Consider the following 25,134-nt stretch of genomic DNA (forward strand, 5'->3'; position numbering starts at 1 on the left):
AGTTGACATCTTCATAGTGCTTTTACGATTTTCTATTTGCCCATTTCTATGTAACGAAATTTACTTCTAGTTATTATGGTATGATCACTCCACAATGAAAGCACGTTCTCAATACAAGTGTTACACCAAAGTCTGGCCTAATTTACTGAACAGTATGAAGAAAAACATGCTTCTTGTGATTCTCAAGTGATGAAGGGCATCACCTACCAATCCCATTTGTAGCACATACTTCTCATGGTATTTTAGTTACATGCCAACAAGATAGAAGACATGCTGCCAAATGAAGTTATTGGGAACATTCCACTTTAGAAATAAAACATTTAAATTACACTTAATACAAATTATGTACAAGATTAGAAAAACCTGAACAGATCCTGAAACATTTTCAGATGCAACATGACTGAGCAAGGAAGAGGGGGAGTAACCCAGTAACAACCCTTCAAAAACACAACGTATGCCTGTGACATGAACAATCATTAATATGACTGCTTGAGATCCCACTTTAAAAAAACTCATGTAATGTTAGAACCTCATGAATTATCACTATAAATACATATTTAAAAAAGGAGAACAGAAGTAACTATTAACAATGACTGAAAACAGAGCACTAAAGTTAACATACATTGCATGTATTGCAGGCAAGGCAGAGGCATTTTTTAAAGCTTTTGCACAGACTTCATATAATCTTAAAAAAAATATGCTGGCCTTTACAAGGTTCTACTTGCTGAAATAAAAACAATTTCAGTTCATAAAAAGTCACAAGACTTCAGTTTAAAAAAAGGAACAGTTCCAGCCACAGACCAAAAATATATATATTTTTTAAAACTGGAAGAGTATGGTAATTAGATTATACAAGCATGGTCAGGCTTGGAACCTGAATATACTTCAGAGCAAAAGCTCAGAGGAAAAAAAAAATATAAACTATTTGGTAACAAAAGTGTACTATATGTTGTGATACAAAAAAGGTATGGTGAAAATGTACCTTTTATACTAAAGCTTATACAAGTTCCTTGGTCCATAAAAACTATGTTGTGTTCATGTTTTCTAGTTTGCTCAACATGTATCCCAGCCACATTTTTTGTTTCTTGCCCATTAAAAAAAACAGCTGAAAAATAGATTTTTGATAAAGTTCTTATGTTTCGGATGTTGGTTTTTGTTTTTTTTTTTATTGTGGCTTCTATATTTAAGATCAGCACTTGCAGGTAACAAGGTTCAAATAATATAACCTAAAATGGAAAGGTGTTTTCCCATGAAACCACAAAAATTGTTCAGTTCTCTTGAACGTAGCACTTAAAAGTCAGTTAAAGTCCAGACAAACAACAGTAGTTAGGAAACTACAGTTGCTGTAGATGATGTGACATTGGTTGGATTTGTGCTGACGTTTGTGTAACTTCCCTCGCTGTTTGTGTTAGTTTCACTGGAAGCCATGAGGCTTGAGTTGGCTCTGAGGATTGCTCCAGCAGCGCTGCAGTGTGGTCGCGGCCCTGGTTCCGGTGTGTATGTAAAGGTAAGGCTGGTGGAGTATATTATGCCATCGTTACGGACCAAAGTTACTGGAACCTGGACTGGCTGACGGACCCACCTCCAACCCTCTCGAAACGCAGAAATGTCTGGAACAACACATAGCATGCTCTCTGCACATCTGAAAAACAGGAGAGTCAAGTGAGAATAATAAAACTTAAGCTTAAAGAATAGAACAGAACAGAATAGTTTTGTTGGAAGGCACCTACAACGATCATCTAGTCCAACTGCCTGACCAGGGCTGACCAGAAGTTAAAGCACATTGTTGAGGGCATTGTCCAAATGCCTCTTAAACACTGACAGGCTTGGGGCATCAACTGCCTCCCTAGGAGGCTTGCTCCAGCATCTGACCACCCTCTCTGTAAAGAAATGCTTCCTAAAGTCTCATCTAAACATCCCCGATGCATCTTTGAATCATCCCCATGTGTCCTGTCACTGGATCCCAGGGAGAAGAGATCAGCACCTCCCTCTCCACTTCCCCTCCTCAGGAAGCCGTAGAGAGCCATGAGGTTGCCCCTCAGCCTCCTTTTCTCCAAACTAGACAAACCCAGACTCCTCAGCTGCTCCTCATATGACATTCCTTTCAGGCCTTCACCAGCTTTGTTGTCCTCCTCTGGACACATTCAAGTACCCTCATAACATTTTTAAATTGTGGGGCCCAGAACTGCACACAGCACTCCAGGTGAGGCTACACCAACGTTAAATATGGTGGGATAATCACCTTTTTTGACCAGCTGGATGTGGGTTGCCCTCTTGGCTGCCAGGGCACACTGCTGGCTCATATTGAGCCAGCTTGTCAACCAGCACTCCCAGATCCCTTTCTGCAGGGCAGAAAGTATACACTTGAGCGTAAATATGTGAACATACACTCTTCAAAGCATCCAATAACATTTTATCACCATAAAAGTAGTAGGAAATACTGCACCTGTACATGGTTTCAGCTTCCACATCCCCAAACCAGACACGTAAATTTGGAGTGAAGTTCTGTCCTGTAAGTTCCAACATTGCTACATCCCCGCCACCATTCAGCTGGAAAGGGAGTGAATAGAAAAAAGAAAATCCACGAAAAACCCCATGTGTTAATAAAAGCAAACACCTCCCTCTCAAAAAAAAAAAAACACCAAAAACAAGCCACCAACCAAAAACAATAAAACCCACCAGAAAAAATTCTTCACACGCATACAAGACCTGTAAATAGTGCTGTTTCCATCAGCTGGATAAAACTGAAGGAAACACATCTACACAACTGAACCGTAAAGAAGTAACACATTTAAAAGATACTGCCAATTAATTTGACATCCTGAAGGATCTCCTAAGTTTTGACAGTGGCCACTTAGAACAGAAGTCAACAAAGCTTTGAAAACAAAGAATCTTGCAGAGAACGTGTTAGGAGAGCTTCAAGCTTTTCCACTGAAACCTTTCTTAAGGTTTCAGTCTGGCTCTCCTTGATCTATAATTGGCTGTTTTAAGAGCCAAAATAAATTTCTAAATAATCAAACAGCAGTAGAAGTCTTAAGGATATCACTACCACAGTATTTTAAGAAGTAAAATTCTTAATGTATACAACAATATTAATAATATTCCTGTGACATAAAGGCTCATGTATTCTGAAATGTAAGTAAGAAAAGTTACTGCAACATAATTTTTCTATGTATAAAGCTAGTAAGAAAGTTTTCCTACAGCATTCCACAAAAGTACCATGAAGGTTAAATGAGTATGACAAAAATAACTTCACATAAAAGAGTTTATTAAAGAAAAAAACAACCAACCAACCAAAAATAAAAACCTTACCTGAAGACTTTCTACAACAGGCACAGGTGTCACGGGAGCATGGACGGGTCCCATCCCCTCATAAAATGTGTATTCTGCTTTATCTGTGCTAATGATTGTCCAAGAAGCTCCATCATTAATCATTTCTTTATTTGGTTCTTTTGGGCATGGAGTGGCCTTACAAAGAAAGAGAAGTTTTAAATCCGACCTGTAGACTGGTTTTTTAGCTCTATGATTTGGCAAACAACTCAGCCAGTAACAACGTCTATTATTTCAAAAAGATGTTTCTTCACGTTTTTCTTCTAACAAAGTGACCTAGAAAAACAGTCACATACAACTCAGCAAAACTAGTAGAAAACTAAAACTTGTGAGAACACTGTAACTCTCACCTATGATACTGTCACCTTTCCAACTTTCTGTTTTATCATTGGGTTTTATTTTAGTTCAGCTTTCAAAGTTTTAATGTTATTCAATAGCCACTAACCAACAAAACACAGCAACTACAAGTAGCTACCTTAAAATATATTTTGCTTTATTAATGTTTAAAGTTATTAAAATAGCTGCAGATTGAAGCGGGATTTTCATTAGTTACTATTTATATCTGGCCAATAATTTTTTTTTCTTTTTTAGAGTTCTTCACCATCCAGAAAATGATGGAAAACACAAGCTTGTATTTCAGTGTTTGTGCAAAGACATGGGAGAGAAACTGCAATTACAACCTTGCAAATTAGAAACTTTCACTGTCTCCTTGTAAATATTACTAAATATTTCCAAATTAGTATACATACATTTCTATCTATGCTTAGATAGAAAATACACTGACTACTATTTTTTATGGCAACAAAAGCCTCTCTGAACAATTTCATCATCTAGCAACCAATAAGGAAATTGTATAGGTTAAACACAGGCACAGAAAAAAGTGGGACTCAAATTCTAATTTTAATACCTAAATTCTGTTATCTTCCATTAAACTTTAAGGATAACTGTGTGTGTAATCATAACCTTTACTCTTCAAAACTGTTAGATAAACTTCAATTAGCACAAATTTACCAGTTCAGATGAAAGGAAGTTAAGATCAAAGCTGCATTCTCATGTGGACGCTTTATTCTAATACCATGTAAAAAAGCACTGAAAACAGCTTGCAAGGGAATCGTGCAACAGGGATAACAACTACAGACCTTTCCAAGCTCAAGACCCAAGCGATTTTTTATTAGAAGCACATGGAGCTTCTAAATTCAAAAGAGGAACTGTTGTATACTATTCTGATGCATGACATTTTTCCTACAGGTTGACTACAATTCCTTTTGGTATGGATTGAGGTACTTTAACTCATGACAAATAAAACCATGGATATAAAAAATGAATGAGTCTGTACAAGATCCCTGACTGGCTTCTTCAGATCTGCTAAACAAAGTGGAAGACAAATGCCACAGAGTTTGTTCTGAAAGCCCTGGTACATCAAGAATCATTTCATGAACACATTACTCTTTCTGTCAGAGAAATCCTTGACAAATTATGATTCCTCTTCTAGAGAAGCATTCTTCCTTGTCACTTGCAAATACAGCAGTTTACCTCCAGGCACTCTTCACCCCACCTCTTTCCTTTCCTTTTATGACTAAACTTCCTCAACAGGTGGCACTGGAAGATTGAAATGCCTTAACACCATGCTTAGTACCTCATGTATTGACTGGCTTCACATGGAGACAGGATGGGAAACAAACACTTGCATAACATTAATGGATAAAGGACAGAACTTCCCAAGAACTGTCAAACACAAGGACACACACAAAAGGAATCAAAGGAATATAATATATTTGGATTTAAAAAAACCCAAACAACTATATCACTAACATCACTAATGCCTCCCCTGAAAAAAATCTAAAGAAAGCTCTATATCAAAGGTTATTAAAGAAATAAAATTATAATGGATTAGAAAAAGTTGTGGGGTTTTTATTTTAATAGAAAGCTAATTAAAGGGAAGCAAAAAGCATAAGGTAGAACTTAACAGTCATTTTCCTTTCAAAATGCACAAAAGCCAACAGTGCAGTCCCCTTCCCAACTGGTGCTGCCATCAGTTTTATTCGACGTCCTCATCAATGTGCTGGTAAAGTAAAATCTGCAAACTTATGCATGATCCTAAGCTTTTCAGGTCGTTAAATGCTGTTACAATTGCACGGATTTTACATCCAGAAGGACATCAAAATGAACACAAAGGGCAAAAAAGTGATAATGAGCTTCAATTTAGATAAAAGTGAGGTTTCTAAAGAAAAATTATGTGAAATATGGCCATAAAATACTGAACTTGGAACTGGTAGTTACAACTCAGGATCCTGGAGTCACCACAGAGTTTCTTGAAATCACCAGCTCAACGCACAGTGGCAGTTGCAAGCTGGACACCAGCACAAAAAAATACCGAAAATAAGGTACCAGGAATTATTTTTCCAGTGTAAATCCTCTGTTTACCTAATTCTGGAATACCATGTGCAGTTCTGGTCTCCTCATCTAACAAAGCCACAGTGAAAAAAAGAGAAGGTACAGAACGGTCAACTAAAATCAACAAGGAGCTGCTGACCTTATGTGAAAAAATTGAAAAGACTGCGACTTTCCAATTTGGAGAGAAGAAAATAAGATGTTGATGGGTAAGATGAATGCAGAACTGTTGCTCACTAAATCCTGCAAAACTGGAACTAGGAATCACTCATAAAAACTATTAGATCACTCAAAACAAATACAGCAAAAGTTTACTGCACAGAAGATAGGAAACCTCTTGAACTTTCTGCCATAGAATACTGCAGAAAAAAAGAGCATCAGTACACATTCAAAAGGAATCAGACTGATGGACTACACATCTACAAAATGATACTAAAAGAGAGAGTCAGGGATGCAGCTTTTGACAACCCTTAACACAAGAAGAGTGGATGCTGGTGGAGCACAACTGCACTGGACTGCATAAAGCGACCAGGTCTGTCTGCTTCCTGTAAGCACTATCTCCTACTGCTACTGTTAGATATAGATATGGACTGTGCTCTGATCCAGTAAGGCATTATTTGTGTTCTTTCTGTATTTTCCAGAATATGCAGACAGCTCTAGAGAGATCTGGCAGGTACTTCAGCAACTGAATTTCAAGGTTTTTGTAGGTTCATGCTGACTTACTGACTTTTTACAGCCCCTCTGCTTTAAGCCTCTAAGGTCTCTATATTGGGTTATTTCCATTCGCCCAAGAGAGATCTGTCACCCTAAAGTTTGGGTTTATTTGTGGGTTTTTTTGTTTGTTTTCCCCACAGTGACCACAGCCTGTCTAGGCTTCTATTATAGGAACTGTATTCAACAGTAAATGCTTAAGAGCAGGCAGGTGAAAGATGCTACACATGACTGCTTCTCTGGTCTTGGTCTTCTAGTCCAAAGGAAAAAAACAGACAAAATGGAATTTCTCTCCTGCCACTGGTAGAGAGACTTTATCTCCCATAGTGATTTCACTTACCAAAGCATCATAACAGTCTGATGTGCAAATTAAAAGATTTTATTCCAGAAGTAGAAGCAGCAGGTACCTACTCCACTAAAAGAATTCAGAATAGTGGGTTGTCCTTTTATCTAAGCCCTGTCCATGTGGAAAGTTCAGAGTTCTTATCAGACTGGGCTCCATGAGAACCACAGAAAGAGCAGAGCAGCAGGATGTTCTGGTAGTCCCACAGGCAATTCCAGGATGTTGAACTAAGGCAGCTGTCAGAGAAGCAGGAGCTGCTTCTTCATTCAGCCCCTCCCATAAAGTACTTTGAGGAAGATAAAATAGCAAGGCTGATCCTGAGTTATTACAATTCCCATTTCATAGCTTTCTCTTGTTGATGAAGGTCCATTCTCATTTACAAGAAAGTATACTGATAGACATATCTCTGCTACGTGCTCTGGGTAGCACCAATAGATCTAGTCCCTTCTGAGCCACAAGTAATTAATATGTTTCCTGAAATATGAACAAAGCTTCTCATATTCCCTTTCCATTGTCCCAATTCAGGATAGAAGGTAACTGAGCTTTTACCAGTTCTTCTTCCTTTAAATTAAGGGAAATCTTTAAAAAGTTAGCTTCCCCCTTTCCTACCTCTACCTTTCTTACTCAAGAGGCTACAGCTGTTTTCCTAAGGAAGTCCTGAGTCTTTCCTGAGTGGCCATCTTCCTGGAGCACAGCATTACCTCTCAACATCTTTTGCTATTTGAGCTGCCCTGGATCTCTAAAGAAAATTGCAATACTTAGTTAGGCTTGAACTTGGTCACAGTCTTGTTACTCTGATGGGAAGTACCATGCTGAAAGTATCCTAAAAGCATGCCAATATAGACAAGGCTAAAAGCACAATTTGTTAGCATATTGTATAAACTGTCAGAACAATTGTACACTGTGGTTTTTTGGGGTTTTTTTGGTTTTTTTACAGCTCTCCTTAGGGGTTCATTCCTGCTACAATAACTTGCTAGGGATATTCTTCTCCACCTGCTGGAGAAAGAAATACTTGAAGACTGAGACAGCTGCATTCTTTACAGACAAATCAAATTTCTGTGGCTTTACAAATTACTGTGGTCAACTGCCACAGCTGTCTATGTTTATGCTCTTAGCCAAGAGCAATACAGTGCAACTCTGCTAAGTTCACCATGCAATAAGACTATCATGAACTGTATCATTTCCTATTTGCTGCAATCTAGAAATGGACACACAGGTAAGTGGTGCAACTCCACTGGTGCATGTCAACATGTTAAGCTGCAGTATCACGACTGCATGTAGAAGTTCCTAGTGTGTTTCCATTCCTTCCATTGCAAAAAATAGAATTTGTTGTCTAGATAGACATGGAAGAAGCTATAAGGAAAGAAACAGATTCGGAAAGGGACCAGTAAAGGTTGTTGCTTTCCATCCTTTGTTTTTTCAAAACAAAATATTAGACTCACATTCAAACCCAACCGCAAAACTGGCATTCATACATATTTTGGGAATATTTGGGAAAACTTCGCAATCATGTTTCTCATCTGTTGAAATAGTTTCCAACAACTCACTTGAAATTGGATTATTCTCTCCTGGGAAAGGCACAAGTACATTCTCTCAGTGTCTTTAAGGTAAAACGCACATTTATGGAGCTGTGACACTGGATCATCTGCATCCAATAACGCTGTTTGTTTATCTACTTTTCGAATTATCTGTGAATGAAAAATCATACACATATTTAGGACAATTTTTGTAACTCGTTACACTGGAGATTACATTTGTACTGTTAATAAAGGAAGTGAAAAGTTTGGGTTTTTTTAATGTCTATGCCTTCTGTTTAAATACCAACGTTAGATTCATAATTCTCAATGCTTTTGAAATGGGAACACAACATTGAAGTGACAGTACTACAGCTTCAATGGGCTGTATGCATATATGTTTTATCTTTTTTGCTATAAGAGTGGGGAAAAAACTTGAAGCTTCAGTAAAATCTACTTTTGTTCAATTTCCTGGTACAAAAGAGCAGTAGGTCAAGTATTAATAGATTTCTACAGAAGTTTCCACCATGGATAGCATCCACAATGTTCTGTGGCAGACTGGTTGCTGAATGAGAACAGTTGAAAATAATGATTTACTTTAAAGGTATTGAGATGTCCTTAAGTACAGTTTTGCAAAGACAACAATCATAGCATATCTTAACAATAGTTGGTCATTAAATATTAAAGACAACTGCAAAGAACAATTGTTCCTTATACCTGGCGGTTCAGTGAAAAAAATATCTGCTGACTTAATTCAGAGGCATTATAATAATTTATTTTTAAAAATTAAAAAAGTTATTCCCTTACAGACGGTGGAAATCTGTAGCTTGGAATTTTAACTCAACTTCTAGAAAAAGGTTTAATTTTATGCAATATCAGCAGAAGCAGCAGACAAAGTGCTTGAAGATTTCTAAGGCGGCAATCAGAAAGCCAACCATGTCCTCTGGGATTTCTAATGATAATAAATGGCATTATTAGCAATATAAGTTTCAAAGTTAACTTGGGGTCTTTTTAAGTTCTTTGCATTAACCTGTAAAATGTCTGCAAGTTGCTTTTTAACCACATCACCTTCTATCAATCTTGTAAGGCAGCATGACGTATTCCCAATAGTAAACAAAACAGGAACTTTTAGCCTAACTTGTTTCAATGTATTTCTACCCACAAGTAACGTTTCTGGAATCATAAATGATGGCAGCTCTTTCTAGCAATAAGAAAATAATAACATGAAGCCCATAAATAAAGTAAGATCCTCTTACTGAATTTCACGTGCACTGAACCAGAGCAGCAGTAACCAAGTTGGGATTTTTCTGTCAAATTATGTGATTTTTTTTTAAAAAAAAGAAGATCTATCTGCCTGCAGAGAAGGTTGGTTTTACATTGGTGCATTCTAAAAATTGTTTCTAGTTAAAAGTGGAATTAGCAAAGCCTTTTACAAAATTCATAACGGGCTGACAAACCACAATTTCACAGATGATCTCGTATGAAGCACTGTTTATTATCAGTCCCATAAAATTCCACTTAGACTGGCATTAAGTGCAAAAAACAGGAGGAAAACACTGCTATAATAATATTTACATTTATTTACAAAATCTATTACTGCGTATCAAGCAATAAAATAATTTTTTTGGTTACCAAAGCTTAACTGGTTGTAGTTAATTTTGTATCTGTGACATGGACAAGAGTCGAAATTGTCTCTTTCTAAAAAAAGTTATTCCAAAGGCATTTCCAATGTTCCATACTTAAAACAGACAGTATTAAATAAATATCCAAAATGCTTTTGCAAGCTGATATCAGTTTAACCGTGTACCGTCAGAAGTACACATAAATGCTTTTAGAGTCAAATCAGCAGAGCAGTTTTAAAGCTGTGCTAAACTCAACAAATGGAATAGTCCTACTGGCTGTAAAGACTTTGTTCATCTATTCAATATCAATATTTAAAGTATTTTGTTACACTGGGACCCACATTACTGTTTTAAAATAGACATTTTCGTAAGGACAGCTTGCAGATTAACCTACTTTGGCAGGCTTGAATTCTGAAAAATTCTCTATGCATATTTTACAAGCTGTTCTTTCCTTACAGAATTAATCTGCAGATATAAAACTATGCTTTTATTAAAATGAATGCCATTTTCCATATAAAACACGTATTACCAAAAAGAAACACACAAAGCCAAAAATTGTAAACAATGCAAACCCAACTATGCAATTACACTAAGTAGCCATCTACAAATTAATTACAGCATTGGAGAAATTAAACTGTACCAGTCTTGGGAGTGCCATGCCAGTAACTGAGCATACAAGTTTGACAGTCTGCCCATAATGAATGTAGCCGTCTCTCACTGTGAATTCTTCTCCTTCCGATTCATCATCATCCACTGTACGAAACAGGAATTTTCACAATATTTGTTTTAATTACTGTTTTCCTCAGTAGGAGGAACATTTAACATCACACTATTACACATCAAATATATGCTCAGTAACAAAACAAATCTGCATATGGGCAATTAATACAGAGGACAAAATGCAGGACTTCTTTTTGTGGGGATGGAGGGAGGGAGGTAAAAAATACATTGCTTCACTTTTACTTACAGAGGTGAATGTAAAATGCTCCCCACTGTTGTGAACTGGCATGGAAATTACCACCTTCTACGTGCAAATATCTGGTGCTAACTGTTTGGGATCGAAGTCTATTAAATAGTGCCACTTTTGTCCCTGACGCAATACATACTGCAAGGAACACATACAGACTTCAGATTATAAAATTATTTAATTATTACATAGAAAAGAAATAAAAAGTCACAAATCCAGTATTCATCAGTTAATTTTACTCTAAATCATTGAAATAATTCTCAACTATTGGTTAATTTAGAAAATATTTATATTTGTGACAGACCAAAAATAATCACAAAATTACAAGTAGTAGGATAAAATACATCATGGCTGTTCTCCAAAGGCATGCTAGTTCACATAATTTTGCCACTTAGCCAAGTAGGCCAGTGCTCATCAGCTGAAAAGTCCTTCTGTTCACAGTTCTCCAGCAACTGATTATTTGAGCAGAAGCTTCAGTTTGCCCTTGTGAAGTACTTAAGACAACTTTTAGTGGTCATTTGAAGTATATTTGAAGTAGAAAGAAAAATTATTCTTACAAATCATAATCAGTTGAAAGGAAGACAGACATAACTATGTAAAATTGTAACCATGCAACTTGAAATTTTCTCAGATCTGCACTTATCATTCAAGAGACAGAAATGCTAAGTCTGCTTCCCTATAAAAAATCAGCAACTAACATTTTGCCATCAAAACGGGCATGTGTTTCTTCTACTTGGTTCATATTTACTATCGAAGAATGCTTGGTTCACATTCACTGTCCATCAAAACTATCTGTCTGAATACAAAGTCAACAGCGCATACTCTGAGCCCACGGGTGTGAACTGCACAGCAACAGATTGCCTTTAGTCATGTGGCAAGCTAGCGGCCCCGAGATCCACATTCCATAGGTGAATGGGTTCCAGCCCAACACAGATGGAAGAGCCTTTTAAAGCACTAGTGAAGAGAGAGAGAAAAACAAACAAACAAACAAAAAAAAAAAGGGCATCTCTTGAGGTGCGCCAGTGGTATGCAGGCAAAAACTTTGGAGGAAAAGCAAAAATGCTGCCAGTTATACATTAGCACCAGAGATAACTAGTCAAAAAACATGGTAAGCAAATAAATCTGGGTGAAATACCACCATACAGATTTCTTAACCAATTACTTTAAAGGAACCATGCAAAAGATACTGAAAGTAAAAACAACATGAAAATGGCATGAGACAGTAAGAAGGTGGCTGTGATGTGACAAAGTGCAGCTTGGATAACACTATGCTGCTCATTTATCACAATCTGAAAGCTATCTCTTTGATATTGATCAAAACCAGCACCAGACCATGGCAGCTTAAGAGATCCAACAGCTTAGAAAGCTGAGGTACACAGAGCGTCCTTTATGCATTTGTCTACAAGGATTCACTCCTCGGAATAAAGGCTTTTTTGGGGAAGCTTTCTATATTTAATAAATAATTAACTGTGACTGCATAAAACTAACAGTGTAACCTATCTATACTGGAATACTTTAAAACACATTGATGTGTACAGTTATGAAATACATTAGAAAAAACAGACATTGAAAATTTCCTTGTATTTACTTTATAGTCAGACCTCAGAATACATAAGGAAAAAACTAGGAAGCAAAATGCATTGCTACATAAAGAAAAGAACTGTAAAATACTTACAGTCTGCATTTTTCAGTGACTGTTTCTTTTTAGAAGGTTTGGAGATGACTTTAATCCGTTTACTGAGGAACACACCGATGTCATCACTATTGCCATAGAACATTTTTACCGATAACATGAAGTGCTTTCTTTTGTCTGAGTCTGATATGTATAATGTTTTGGCAGTGCAATAATTCTGTAGGTGAAAACACACTGTTGTTTCTTCTTTCAAGTCAAGCCAGTTCAAGAGACCATGTATTTTTAATTATGAACAAAATAGGAAAACTGATGCAATAGTTTCTAAAACAGATCAGAAACTGCTTTTTCCAACTAATATGGGAAACACCACTAAATATTATGTTTGAGTACAACCACACGGGCAGTACACTGCACTTGCACAAGAGGCTACCTGTGCAGAAAATGTGTTGAGCCAAACTTTTCTTGAAAGGATGGGAGATGATTGGGATTTGAAGTGCTAGAAAGCTACTTTTGGCTAAATGTTTACATTAGGTGACAAAAGGAGCTAACAAGAAAAAAAAAAATCTCAAAAAACTTTTATTATTCTTTTCCTATTCAGCAACATATGAAGCAATTTTAAGTAGACTGTGCTGGAAATACTAGGTAGCTATAAAACACTGATTAATTGAACTACCAGCTAAACTGAGCACTCACATGCTGCCAGTTCTATTCCAACTGTTTAAGACATCACAATTTTTTTTTAAAATCTTGTAGCAATTTATATAATTGTACAAAAAAATCTACTACATTTATTAAGATGCTATTTTAATTGTATTTTTATGCAAAGGGACTTAAAGACCACTTTCAGCGCCAGATCTTGTTCAGATACTTCCCTGAGGAGATGATCAATTCATGTAAGCCAGGAAGAGAGACAGAGTTTAGGCCAGAAACCTTACTTCAGTTAACCATTGATGCCTACCAAATAACCTAACCGTTTACTGACCCTGAATCAACAACCTACAAATGAAAATATGTTAAGGGCGAATGTCATGAGGATGGAGCCAGGCTCTTCTCAGTGATGCCCAATGGTAGGACAAGGGGCAATGGGTGTAAACTGGAACAGCGGAGGTTCTGCTTAAACTTCAGAAGGAACTTCTTTACAGTGAGGGTGACGGAGCCCTGGAACAGGCTGCCCAGGGAGGTTGTGGAGTCTCCTTCTCTGGAGACATTCAAGACCCGCCTGGACGCCTTCCTGTGTGATCTCATTTAGGTTCCTGCTCCGGCAGGGGGATTGGACTAGATGATCTTTCGAGGTCCCTTCCAATCCCTGACATTCTGTGATTTCTGTGAAAGGTTAGTACCCTGCTATGACCCCATGAACTAAATCCACCTATTTGATCGTCCAACACATTTGTAAGGGATTTTTTAAAAAAATCACTTATGTAATATCTGCTACAGTGTAACAGAAGTTATAAAAAATAAGCAAAGGTATTCCTCGAAATATGCACCAGGTAGCTATCATATGCACCAGGTAGCTATAATATCCTTTGCAGTAATCTGAGTGGTTTATTTCTGTTTTTCCTACCTTTCCTTCCAAGTTCAGTTGCTGCATTTCTTGGTCACTGTTTCCTATTCCAATGAAGGCGCAAGGTTGTGACTCTTGTTCAGTGCAACCATCTCGTTCCATTTGCTCTTTTTTTTTCTTCCATCCACTTCCCATAAGATACACACATGGAGGGGGACAAAAGAACCTGAAAATGAAAAATGCATTATGAGATTACACACAGCTTTCAAGAAAATTCTTGAGACAGTAACTGTTGTGTATCCAAAGCGTTCTCAGCCCATTTACACTTTGCATTCGAGTTTATACATGCACGCTCTTAATTTGCCTTGAAGGTTTTCTAAAATGCAAATCAGAAACACAGAAAAAGCAAGGACAACCAGCATCAGATGCACTGTCACCGAGTATCTTTCCAGTCCAATATATGATAGGTAACAGCTTGCACCTCTATTTAAAAAAAAAATAAAAAAAATAAATTCTACCCTTACAAAGAAGAGATTCTCAAAGTAAAAAGGCTTTGTAAGTGATGACAGTGTTTTGCTTTTGCAGATGCTTAACATCATGCAGCGATTAATACACACAGAACAGTTCCACAAACTAATTCAATGGACAACTGCTGACTACAATTCCTAAACACTTAGTGTTTCATCATTAGCAAGGAGGGAGTCTATTCTTTTTTCAGTTTTTAAATGGAATAGACAATTTTACATCTTCATCATTTGTAGAAAGTAGCTTGCTATGTGACATCAAAAGATCTGCAGGTTTGAGAAGCCTGTTACATTAGTTTGTGAAACTGCTCCTACAGATTTTTAAACATAATAATTCTAAAAAAATAGAAACATAAGCTATATTTCCTCCATTATGATAATCCATTTCAGCAAAGACTTATCATAACAATTACTTGCTCCTTATATTGCCTTCACACTGTTCTGAACCATAGAAATTTTGATAAATAGAGAATTATGAATTAACAGAAAGCTACTTGTAGAAGTAAACTATTTAAAGTTTAACTTTTTTTTCATGTGCTTATTGCATCAGTTTTAACTGTTTGTATTTTATTCTTCGGGTTACTTATGGGTCATATGAAAGCTCGGGAATTTTTTTTTCTTCCAATTGAAAATGCAGAACAGAGAGAAGCAAGGCAACAGGCAGAAACTTGTCAATTTGCAAAGCAGATGTTTCCCGATGGAACTGTCAACTTGAGAAACTACACAATAAACTACCTCAAAAATAAAACATAACACTTTTGCAGTAGCAGCACAAGAGAATAGTTCCACCAGCCCAGCCATGAATCACAAAGCTGAAATTTATAGTTATCTGACATTAGAATGGGCTTTTGTAATTTTATTGCTGTAAGCACAGAAGTTCTGAAATTTGAAAGTAGCCATGAATAGAAAGAATAAGCAGTAATAAGTGTTACCAAACAGCACACACTATGTATCTATCTCCTTTTTGCTTGCTATTATGCCTTTCGCTTCTTAACTTCTGCCACCTGACCTCTGTTCCAGCTTTCGTCATGAATATCTGAAGGATGCAGTAGGGGTACATTTAAGAACACCGTAAGTTTCTGTTACATGCCAACTAAACCCTCCCCTTCCCACTACAAATTTTTGATCTCAAAACCAGAGATGCATTTCCTACTTTCCCATTGCACTTACTTCAAACAGCAGAGATGGCATGAACTAATTTCCCTCAAATGCTTCTTTACCCCGAAGGAAAAACGATCTTAAGAGGACTTATGTTTGTGCGGGAGATAGTACAACGACAATGGCTAAGATCATAAAATTCATATTAAAGTACAAGGTGTATATTTACTTTCTACATGACCAATCTAATTTACATGCCCCATACCACCCCACATCTAGAAGTAAATACATAATTGTTGCTAAAAATCTATTCTGAGGTTTATCTACTGGTTGCTGCAACTTTCAGCAAAGTTGTTTACTGGTTTAGAAAAACAGAAAACCAAAACAAAGCAAGAAATAACAGTTTTAACATTACACTGAGAAAATTTCTATGTAGACAATTGTGATCATATTTAAATAAATATCTATATATAGATATACACAGATATATATATATATGTATGTCAGTGGGAAGGAAGCAAGAAAATAAGAGAGAGTCACATTTTTCTTAGACTTGTAAGGGGTCAAGCAAGGGCAATGATCATGCCCGAGTACTCCTTAGAAGGCCTACTCCACTTTGCCATCCCAGAGAAGGGAAACACAACGGTGGACCTCTATGAACCATGCTTTTCAAATGGGGGTTATGAACTAACTCCAAGGTTAGGAAATGTAATTTGGGGGGAAAGAAATTTCAAGTAAGAGATGCACTTATTGAAGAGTTGATCTTTTGGAAACAAACTCAGAAAAAGCACGCCACATATCTAGTCAGCTTCTGAACACTTAAACTCAAATGATAATACAAGATCCTTTCAGTGTTAATATGTATACAGTGCTAATGGATGTATCCCACTATTTTTTTCACAACAATTATAAGCTATTTCCAATAAAGAATTATACACAGACGAAAAAGTCAATATCGACCTCTATTAACAGAACAATGCTTTGCAAAAAAGAAACCAAACCCCTTGTATTCCAAGTAGGTATAACACCATAAAGGAAACATCACATCTACCTTTCTTCCTCAGGTACTCTTTGGTATTTATCCTACTGGTCAGAACACAAGAAAAACATCCCAAACTTTTTTCATATGCTTTTTCATGTCAGCTTTATTTTAAGCCAAGTCCTTTGAATAACTATGGCCACTAGATGGCAATGAAGACCCATAAGAAACAAATTTTAACCCATTGATGAAGAGAAAACAAGCTACAACAATTTAAGCACTCTTCTTAAATAAGAACTGAGAGAAAAACCTTGGAAAACTATCACTTACTGAACAAAGAAAAAATCTGAAGCTGAAACAATTTTAAGTTTGCTTAAAAGTATCAAACAAGAAGAAAGAGTCTGGACATTGATAATTTGAATGGGTTTTCTTATGTGTCAGCCTTTTACTCACCCTTCAGATACAGACAAGTACAGTCTGGGGGCTTTTTACTTCACATTTACAAACCCAGGAACTCATGGATAGAAGAGATCAACTATAAATTTTTTTTATCCAATATAGTGTGAGTAAACCATGAGTATCCTCATATTTCTAATTTTCACAGAGGATTAAAATGTCTTTGATATGTATAAAATAACTACTGGAAACAGGTTCTCTCATTAATAAAATATTTCCAATGTAAATAGGAATGTAAATGTTTATGTGTGAGACTGGCTTTCAGATAATTATAAAGAGGAAAAGAGAAAATCACCTCCCTAAACTAAGTAAAGTAATTTAGGTAAAGTAATTTCCAGTATTACTGATGGGAAATAAGGTAGGACAATGTTCAGTGGAACAAATGAAAATACTCTTCCTTTGACCTTTGATTTACAGGGCCTACATATTTTTTTTTTCTTTAGTTTTTCAAAACTAAAGCATGACTGAGTAGGAGGTAAAAATTCTTCTGAATTATTAATCTGACCTATAGTAAAAAGAAAATTATGTTGGAGGGAAAGGCAGTTGTGTGTTTCTCCTGAGCTTGTTCAGAATTTTCAGTACAAGAAGTAATGGTGGAAAATCATGTAGGATGTAATTTCCTCACTGGATTTATAAACATATTCTCTCAATACCTCTTCTCTCTGCCATGAGCAGACTGGCAATTCCTTGCTGAATGAGCAGAAAAACAACATGGGACATTCTTCTGTGAGATAAACACCTAACAACTTGATCTAAAAAACACAAGCTCTGTTAGGGATCAACCCTGTCAGCTCTTTCATTACTGGAAGTATAACAACCAGGAATATCTTCCTGGACAAAACCTATTCCACACTTGTTAGAGCTGCATGATGAGATGCAGGTTCAGTGCTTCATACTTGCTGATATAAAGCCCAGTGACTGAACCAGGGTAGCACTGTAGGATACCAGGTCTCTGCAAATGCTTCATGTATCTACCATATCTCTTCAACATTTTGTTGTAGACTCCTAGTTTCTCAGAAGAGGCTCTCTTCTGTGGTGCTCCTCCTATGCATCTTCCAAGAATTTGTGATCAGTTTAATTAAGACGATGGGCAGTTTTAAGTGAAGCTAACACTGGGTGTGATACTAGCCAGGAAAGGTCAGAGGATCAACCTCCAAAAAGTAAAGGGTATCCCCACAGTGCCTTCTTACACTGCAATTTCATGGGCCACTCAAGTGAGGAAAGACTACAGTATTATCAGCCTCATGTTAGACCCCAGGCTCAGTAACTCAGTACAGCAAACAGAAGCAAGATGTTACTCATCTGTTCTGACAGATCTCTCCCATCAAACCAACTGGGAACTGAACATTTTCCATGGCAAGAAAACCAAGTTGAGATTTGTCTAATGATGCTCCCCTTTATTCCAAATGACTTGGAGGGAAGAACAAGATAATTTCTAGTGGTTTCAGACTCTTGACTACAACAGAAAGTGGAACAGGTTGAATGTTTGGCATCTACAATATTGTTTTAAATCAGACAATTATTGAAGGAGAGAACAATATTCCTTCAATCAATTCAGGTCAATCAATACAAAGAAAACATGGTACTTCAAGCAGAGAAGCTACCCTAACTGAACCTGCCAGGAAGCAAGGGGTAGAAAGCAAAACAAAACCAGCTCATGTCATTGCTACCTAGTTCTGATGCACTCAGTGATCTTTTCAAATCCTCCCAGTCATCCCTGTGTTCATCTCACAGAAGTCTTTAGAGGTTTAGAAAACCAGTCTACCAGCTGGTTTTCTTTATGTTCACAGTGACATTAGGAGGAAGTTTCTCCTTTGTACATGTTGGTCAATTCCGAGTTGGTCAAGGCAGGAGGTGTGTTTGTCAATTACCTGAATTGTTCTGAGCATAAAACTACTCAGCAGTCTTCTTTCCTTCTTAGGAGCTGAAAGAACTAACAATATCCACTAAAGAATTAAAAAAAAAAAAAAAAAGAAAAAAGAAAAAAAGAAAAATCATTAGGTGCTAGAGCACTAAGGATGAAGTAGTGGAGCTGTGCAGTAAGCTCTGGAAAAGGCTATGCTCTCAATAACAGCATTAGCCAGAGGGCAAGCACTCTCAGTCTGGTGAAGGGAAGTATTTGAGTAGAAATTACAAGAGCTCCTTCACTAACAGCCATAAAACAAGATACAGCTCGACCATTCTCAGTCTAATCAAGTAGTGATAATGTTTAAACTCAGAACAGCATGTAACCCACAAATACCAATCTGGCTTACAGTCTTTGATGAACTACATCTTGGAATCCAAAACACTTCAACTCCTTTAAACTGTTAAATGTTCACGCTGTTCAGACTCTGAAGAAAGAAGTGTCAGTGAATGGTAAATATGGAAAAAAATACAAGAAGCACAAGCCAAACACCCACGCTCATCAGGACTAAACATCACCTGAGTCTCTATCAGCTGAATGCCTTTGAAAGATGACAACCATCCAACAGGAACCATGAGGCAAAAAGTCTTAAATTCAACTAAAGTCCATCCCTGAGCTTCTTACCTCCTGGTTTCTTTGTTAAACTAAACAACATTGACTTTGGAAAGAGCAAGCTGGTAAGAACAGTCCACTCAAAAAAGAAAGAAGCCTCCTTTCATTACTGTTATTTAGGAACAAGTATCAAAAATACTGTCAAAATAATCCAGAAAGTCTCCATCTGTGTGGCAACAACCTGGAACTGTGTTTTTGTGAGGCTTATTTAAAGCCAACAGCACTACATGAGATCTGTGCCATCTCCAGTCAGTTTTCAACACAGTATTCCACCATCTACTATGCCTCATCAAAACACTGAGAGGTAGTTACAGTGCTAACCTTTTAATTATGCAAAGTTTATTAATGATAAATATTTTCCATTACCTCACAACAAACAAGGTTTAAGACTGAACAAAAGGTGGAAGTTTGTTTAGGGGTTTTTTTAGGTTCTATATTTACTTAAAAAACATGTCAAATTTAAGAAGTAATTCCTTTTGTAACTTGAATTCTTAGTTACAAAGAGTACAATTTAACTTAGTCTTTATGGAGCAAAAATAAACCAGATTATATCCATGCCATAATGAGGTCCCATGGAAAACATTAAATTTCTCCATAAAACAGGTATAAAATAGGCTTCTGCCTATAAAGTAGATGCATGCAAAACAACTCACTTCAGAAATGGTATTTAATATAAAAATGGCAAAAACTTGATTGACCAATTGCATAAAGCAGCCTTAAACCTTTACTAATTTTGCTCAGTCCAGCAATATGAAGAACCACAGGGCACGTTCTACTATGAATAAAACAGAAGCAATTAAAAAAACATGACACCCCCCCCCCCCCCAAAAAAAAAAAAAAGAAAGCAGCTAATTCATCACTCAGTTTCACTAAGTACTAAAGGCACACATGGATCCAAGGATTTAATAACTGGCATTTTTCTTTATGTTGATAACAACAGGACACCATTACTGATGCTAACAGCCTGGGAACTAGCAGAATAGAGCCACAGACACTCTAAATGGTACGTTAAAAGGTAAGAGGAAAAACTAAAATATTTGAACTAAAAAATAAAATCTCAGAATGTTTTCTGAACTTTCATTTCAGACCCATATCAGAATGGCAATAATGATACTATTTTATAACAAACATCCTACCATCTTCATTCCTAGTTGTCTTCTGCAAACTCTGAAATTCTCTACACATTTGACATGCTTCCATTTTTAAAGAGGTGAATCTGAGATATCTTGCACAAAGAAATGCAGTTGTGCTGAGACAGGTAACTAAACTGTACCTCACAAAATCTGAAGTGGTAAAAGAATGCCTAATTCCAATTAGCAATCATTTCAACCAGTGAGAAACCAGTAACTAGCTTACTGAACATTACCAGTACTTAAGTAATGTATGTGCCACAGCGAACTTCACAGCATCAAGTGAAGTATACATGTATTTCTAAGGCAACAGGAATTTATGGCAATGCTATGAAATGCACATAGGGGTTTTCAGAAACTGTCAGCAAACAATTTGAACCTTTGCCCTGTATTTTCCAGAAAACCCATGTAAGTTTTCCAAACAGTCATGGAACTTCTAATAAACAAAATTACATTATTTTATCTTTTTATTTTCTCCCTTCTTTTGATGCATTTTGTTCTCCAAAATAATACACAGGACAGCTTTGTTTCTGCCCTCATGAACGGCTCTGGCCCCAGGAGAACAAACTGGCTGAAGTTACAAACACACTGTTTAGAAAGTCATGTCTGCAGGCACACCTCTCATTTTTTGGGAGTAATATGTTTAACTCATCTGCAGTGACAAGTTAACTATGCAACTCCTGAATGACAATACAATCTGAGCTCTATATCATCATGATAAATCTTTTTGGCTGTTGAGGGTGCTGCAAAGGGTTAAAGTTATCATTTACTGCTAGCAAGGCCTTGCATTGCAACCCTTTTGCATTTAAGCGTGGCAGTGAGCGAGGGAGCTGTATAGTTACATAGCAGACACACCGCATACTTGTCTGCTTCTGTGCCCTTCCTCCTTCCTCTTTCACTGACTTCCCATTTGATTCTCATCAAGAATTTCAGAAAGATCTAAAAGCACTTTGAGTAAACACTTCCATGGAGCTGCAGAACCTGAACACAGCCCAAAGGAAAGGACTTGAGACACTGGCTAACAGAAAAGACGCTACATATTGAAAGACAAGTACCCAGGCACAGAATACTGAAGAACAGTTGAAAATACAGTCTGCATCTCTGATTCACAGACATCAGGAAGTGTGATTTAGATTGGTAGCAATGAACCAAGAACTTTTCAGGCTTAATTCTAACATTCCTGTTTTCTAACACTTTCATACATAAATGTTAAAATCTCAAAACTCAGAAATCTGTAAAAAAAAGCCATGATGATGTAAGAGACTTACACAACAGTGGCAAAAGAAAGGTTAAAACTTCAAAACCACTAATAAGTTGAAAATGTGGTCTTTTGTGGTGAACAAATATTAATACTACAAAATATCTGAAAACTAACTAAATACTGCATTGTTTATTTTAGTGAAATTTAAGGTAGAAAAGTATCATTTATATTTAAAGTAAATTCTATTTTATCATGAGAGAACTAGAAATCTGCATATGACAGACCATTGTATTTGCTTCTACTAGTCATGCAATAAAAACACCACATAGAGAAATCTGCAGGAAATTCACCTTTGCCCAAAAAGCATTCATCCTCACACCTTCCTGTAGATTCTGTCCCTCAGAAAACTACCTATTATTGTAACTTGTACTGTATTGATTTTTACAAGAATGTTTATCATAAATATGGTTATGACTGACTTGTCATTCTTTTTAAAGCTATTACAGATCTGATTCAAAAAAGTATCTTACTGAGGCTAGCAATTTCCCTTTCATATTAATGTGAAATTACTCAGGAAAATCTCCTCTACAAATAGTCACCATTAATCATCTTGTTTACTCCAGGCTTAAGATGGAAGGTTTAAAATTAGAGCCATTTTAGTTCAATGGAAGAAAAACTTCACCCACAGATAAAGAATCTGTTGGTAGAAACAGGCACCACTACACTGAATGCCACAGGTTTGCAGTATTTGTTACATAATTAAATGATTTATGAGAACATTTTGTTTTGCATTTCTTCAGACTCTAATGCAATCTGAAGAATTCTGTATTGTACCACACACCAGAGTTTCCCTAGCTGGGAGCTGTAGAGGGAAGCCAGGGAAGAACAGAGACTTACCTTTTTTCATTTCCATACGATTTCTGCGCAACTTTCGCATGGAGTATTAGCACTGTTTGATCACCTCGCTCCTTTAGGTAATTTCGCATTGCTTCCCTAAAAATTAAAAGACAAAATAAGCTTTGAAAGACCTTTTGGTTTTGTTTATAATTATAATAATCAAAAGACAACTTTAGGACCAAAAAACCAAAAACCTGACATTCAAAAAAGGCAACCATTAATAGGGTCAAGATACGTTTGTTTTGGTTTTTAAGAAAATTACACAGCAAAAAGAAGCAGCTATCTTACATGAAGCTAGCAGCAGGGAGTCTATGGTCATTTACAATTACTACATTTTCCAGAAAAAGAAATGCTTGTGGTACAAAATCATACCAAGGCCAATCACTACACCACGTTCAAAGCCCAATTTTACAAAGCATCACACCACAACTATTTTTATAGAACATACTTTATTAATTCAATATTGTCTCCTTAACCAATTTAGTCTCTCATGATAATGACAAATTGTTCTGAAACATTGTTTAAGCTATTAACTAAATCAATGCAATGTTTATATAAAAGTTTTATTTTGGCTGTGAAGATACTAAGAAAAAGTTAAATTCTTCAGCTTATGGTTTCATCTAATTTTCTAGGGAAAGCTTCTACTTCCTGCATAGTCAAGTAAAAAAAATAAATTAGATTTTCTATCATTCATCATCACTGTAATGACAGACATCATATAAAAGCTATAATTGCCCTGAACACAACAGCAACTCCTTGAGAGAAGTAAGAGAACAATACATCCTATCATTCTTCTCTGTAATAATCTAACTGTTCATCAAGCAACATGCCAAATTCAACACTCTAGGGTTTAGCTCTGTCGCAGTGCTGACAGGAACACTTTTAAGTCCCTGGAGGAGCTTTTGCAGGTTGAATGACCACCAATGCACTCACTTTCAAAGTCATCAACCAAAGAAACAAATTATGAATTTAACAGGAAGTTATATGAAGAGATGAAACCCTACAGAACAGGGATTTTGGGGTTGTTTTTTTTTTTTTGGTTGGTTGGTTGGTTGTGAACTGCATCCAACTATACAACTCCTTTTGGACAGGTCTAGAAAACCAACATTTCCAGTGAGAAAAGATGGCAGATAAAAAGCAGTATTTTGTTGGCAAGACCTTTTCCAAAAGAAATCCCCACATATAGTTTCAAAGAGGAAAGCAAGTAGATTGGGGGGTGGGGTGGAGTGGTGGTGAACAACAATAATCTAGTTTTTTCTAATGTTTTGTAAATTCTTGCGTTTGTCATGCCTGCATAACAGTGATCAGTGTGCTAGATTTTCTGTGTAAATAGCAGGATATAAAAGCAGAGAAAAAGACTTGAATTACTCTTAAATTTGGACTAACTTGATCTATTTATATTTGACATTGGTAAAATTCATAGAAGTCCATAGAAGCACAGATGGAAGAACTGTCTCAAAGCATAAAGACTTACTTTATTTACAAGCACTGTTTAAGAATATATTTTAAACCACAAAACATAATTCACTGTGAAATTATTATTATACATTTCATTATGATATATATTAGCTCTATTTAAGTGGTTTAAAAAAACTTATCTGAGAATTTGAAATACTCCATTTAGAGTACTGTCACACTAAATTAAGAACATCTGTCACACTAAAAACTTTTGACTTGACTACTATTAAAAAACCACTCAAAACCAGCAACCCACACACAAAGATGCTAGGTGCTATCTAACGTTTATTTAGTATTGCATGAGGAAGAAATTCTGCCTTTTCTACTGGTCTCTTGCTACAGTGGACTTGTATAATCCAAGGTCCTAGGAGAACCAGGAATGTTCGCCTCCAGCCCCTCTCACTGATAAAGAAAACGGATAACTATTGCAATTCCGGCATGACTTTTTTCATTATTAAATGTTAAAACTCTCCATGAAGGTGGTACTATTATAGTTTACATCTAAAAACGAGTAGCACAGTATCAACAAAGTAGTGATGTTTCACTGGAGCTTGCACAACAGCAAACAGATTATTGGACAAACAGGACTTGCCTTTAGACAAAAAAGCAGAATAACTTTCCAATAATTGAACTAAATGCCTTCAAGGGTTTACAGATACATCTTTTAGCACTACATAAACCATACTCTTAAAAATTTGTGTGACAGTTTTTCCATTTCAGCATTTTTCTCTTCAAAGAAAAAAACATTAGGTTGCTTTTTTCCAGCCTCTATCAGTATAGAAAAGGTTTACAGGACACTGCTTTGGAGGATGGAGAGCAGTTCCCAGATGCCTACCCTGTACTCACAGGAAAGAGGAC

The 25,134-nt window shown here is 36.4% G+C and overlaps 1 protein-coding gene across 1 annotated transcript in view; it reads right to left on the reverse strand.

Annotated features, from left to right (window-relative positions):
• Positions 1–485: 485 nt before the first annotated feature.
• Positions 486–25,134, reverse strand: part of RBPJ (recombination signal binding protein for immunoglobulin kappa J region) — a 36,219-nt gene continuing 11,570 nt past the window's right edge. Inside the window, exons 3-11 of the mRNA XM_010167681.2 lie at positions 22,819–22,914; positions 14,076–14,241; positions 12,554–12,728; positions 10,879–11,016; positions 10,552–10,664; positions 8,323–8,463; positions 3,313–3,468; positions 2,447–2,550; positions 486–1,642 (exon numbers count right to left, since the gene is read on the reverse strand). Coding sequence (XP_010165983.2) covers positions 1,327–1,642; positions 2,447–2,550; positions 3,313–3,468; positions 8,323–8,463; positions 10,552–10,664; positions 10,879–11,016; positions 12,554–12,728; positions 14,076–14,241; positions 22,819–22,914 — 1,405 coding nt within the window. The 3' untranslated portion in view covers positions 486–1,326. The remainder of the gene's footprint in view (positions 1,643–2,446; positions 2,551–3,312; positions 3,469–8,322; positions 8,464–10,551; positions 10,665–10,878; positions 11,017–12,553; positions 12,729–14,075; positions 14,242–22,818; positions 22,915–25,134) is intronic.

This window comes from Antrostomus carolinensis, unplaced genomic scaffold (genome assembly GCF_000700745.2).
Source record: "Antrostomus carolinensis isolate BGI_N321 unplaced genomic scaffold, ASM70074v2 scaffold650, whole genome shotgun sequence".
Taxonomy (NCBI): domain Eukaryota; kingdom Metazoa; phylum Chordata; class Aves; order Caprimulgiformes; family Caprimulgidae; genus Antrostomus; species Antrostomus carolinensis.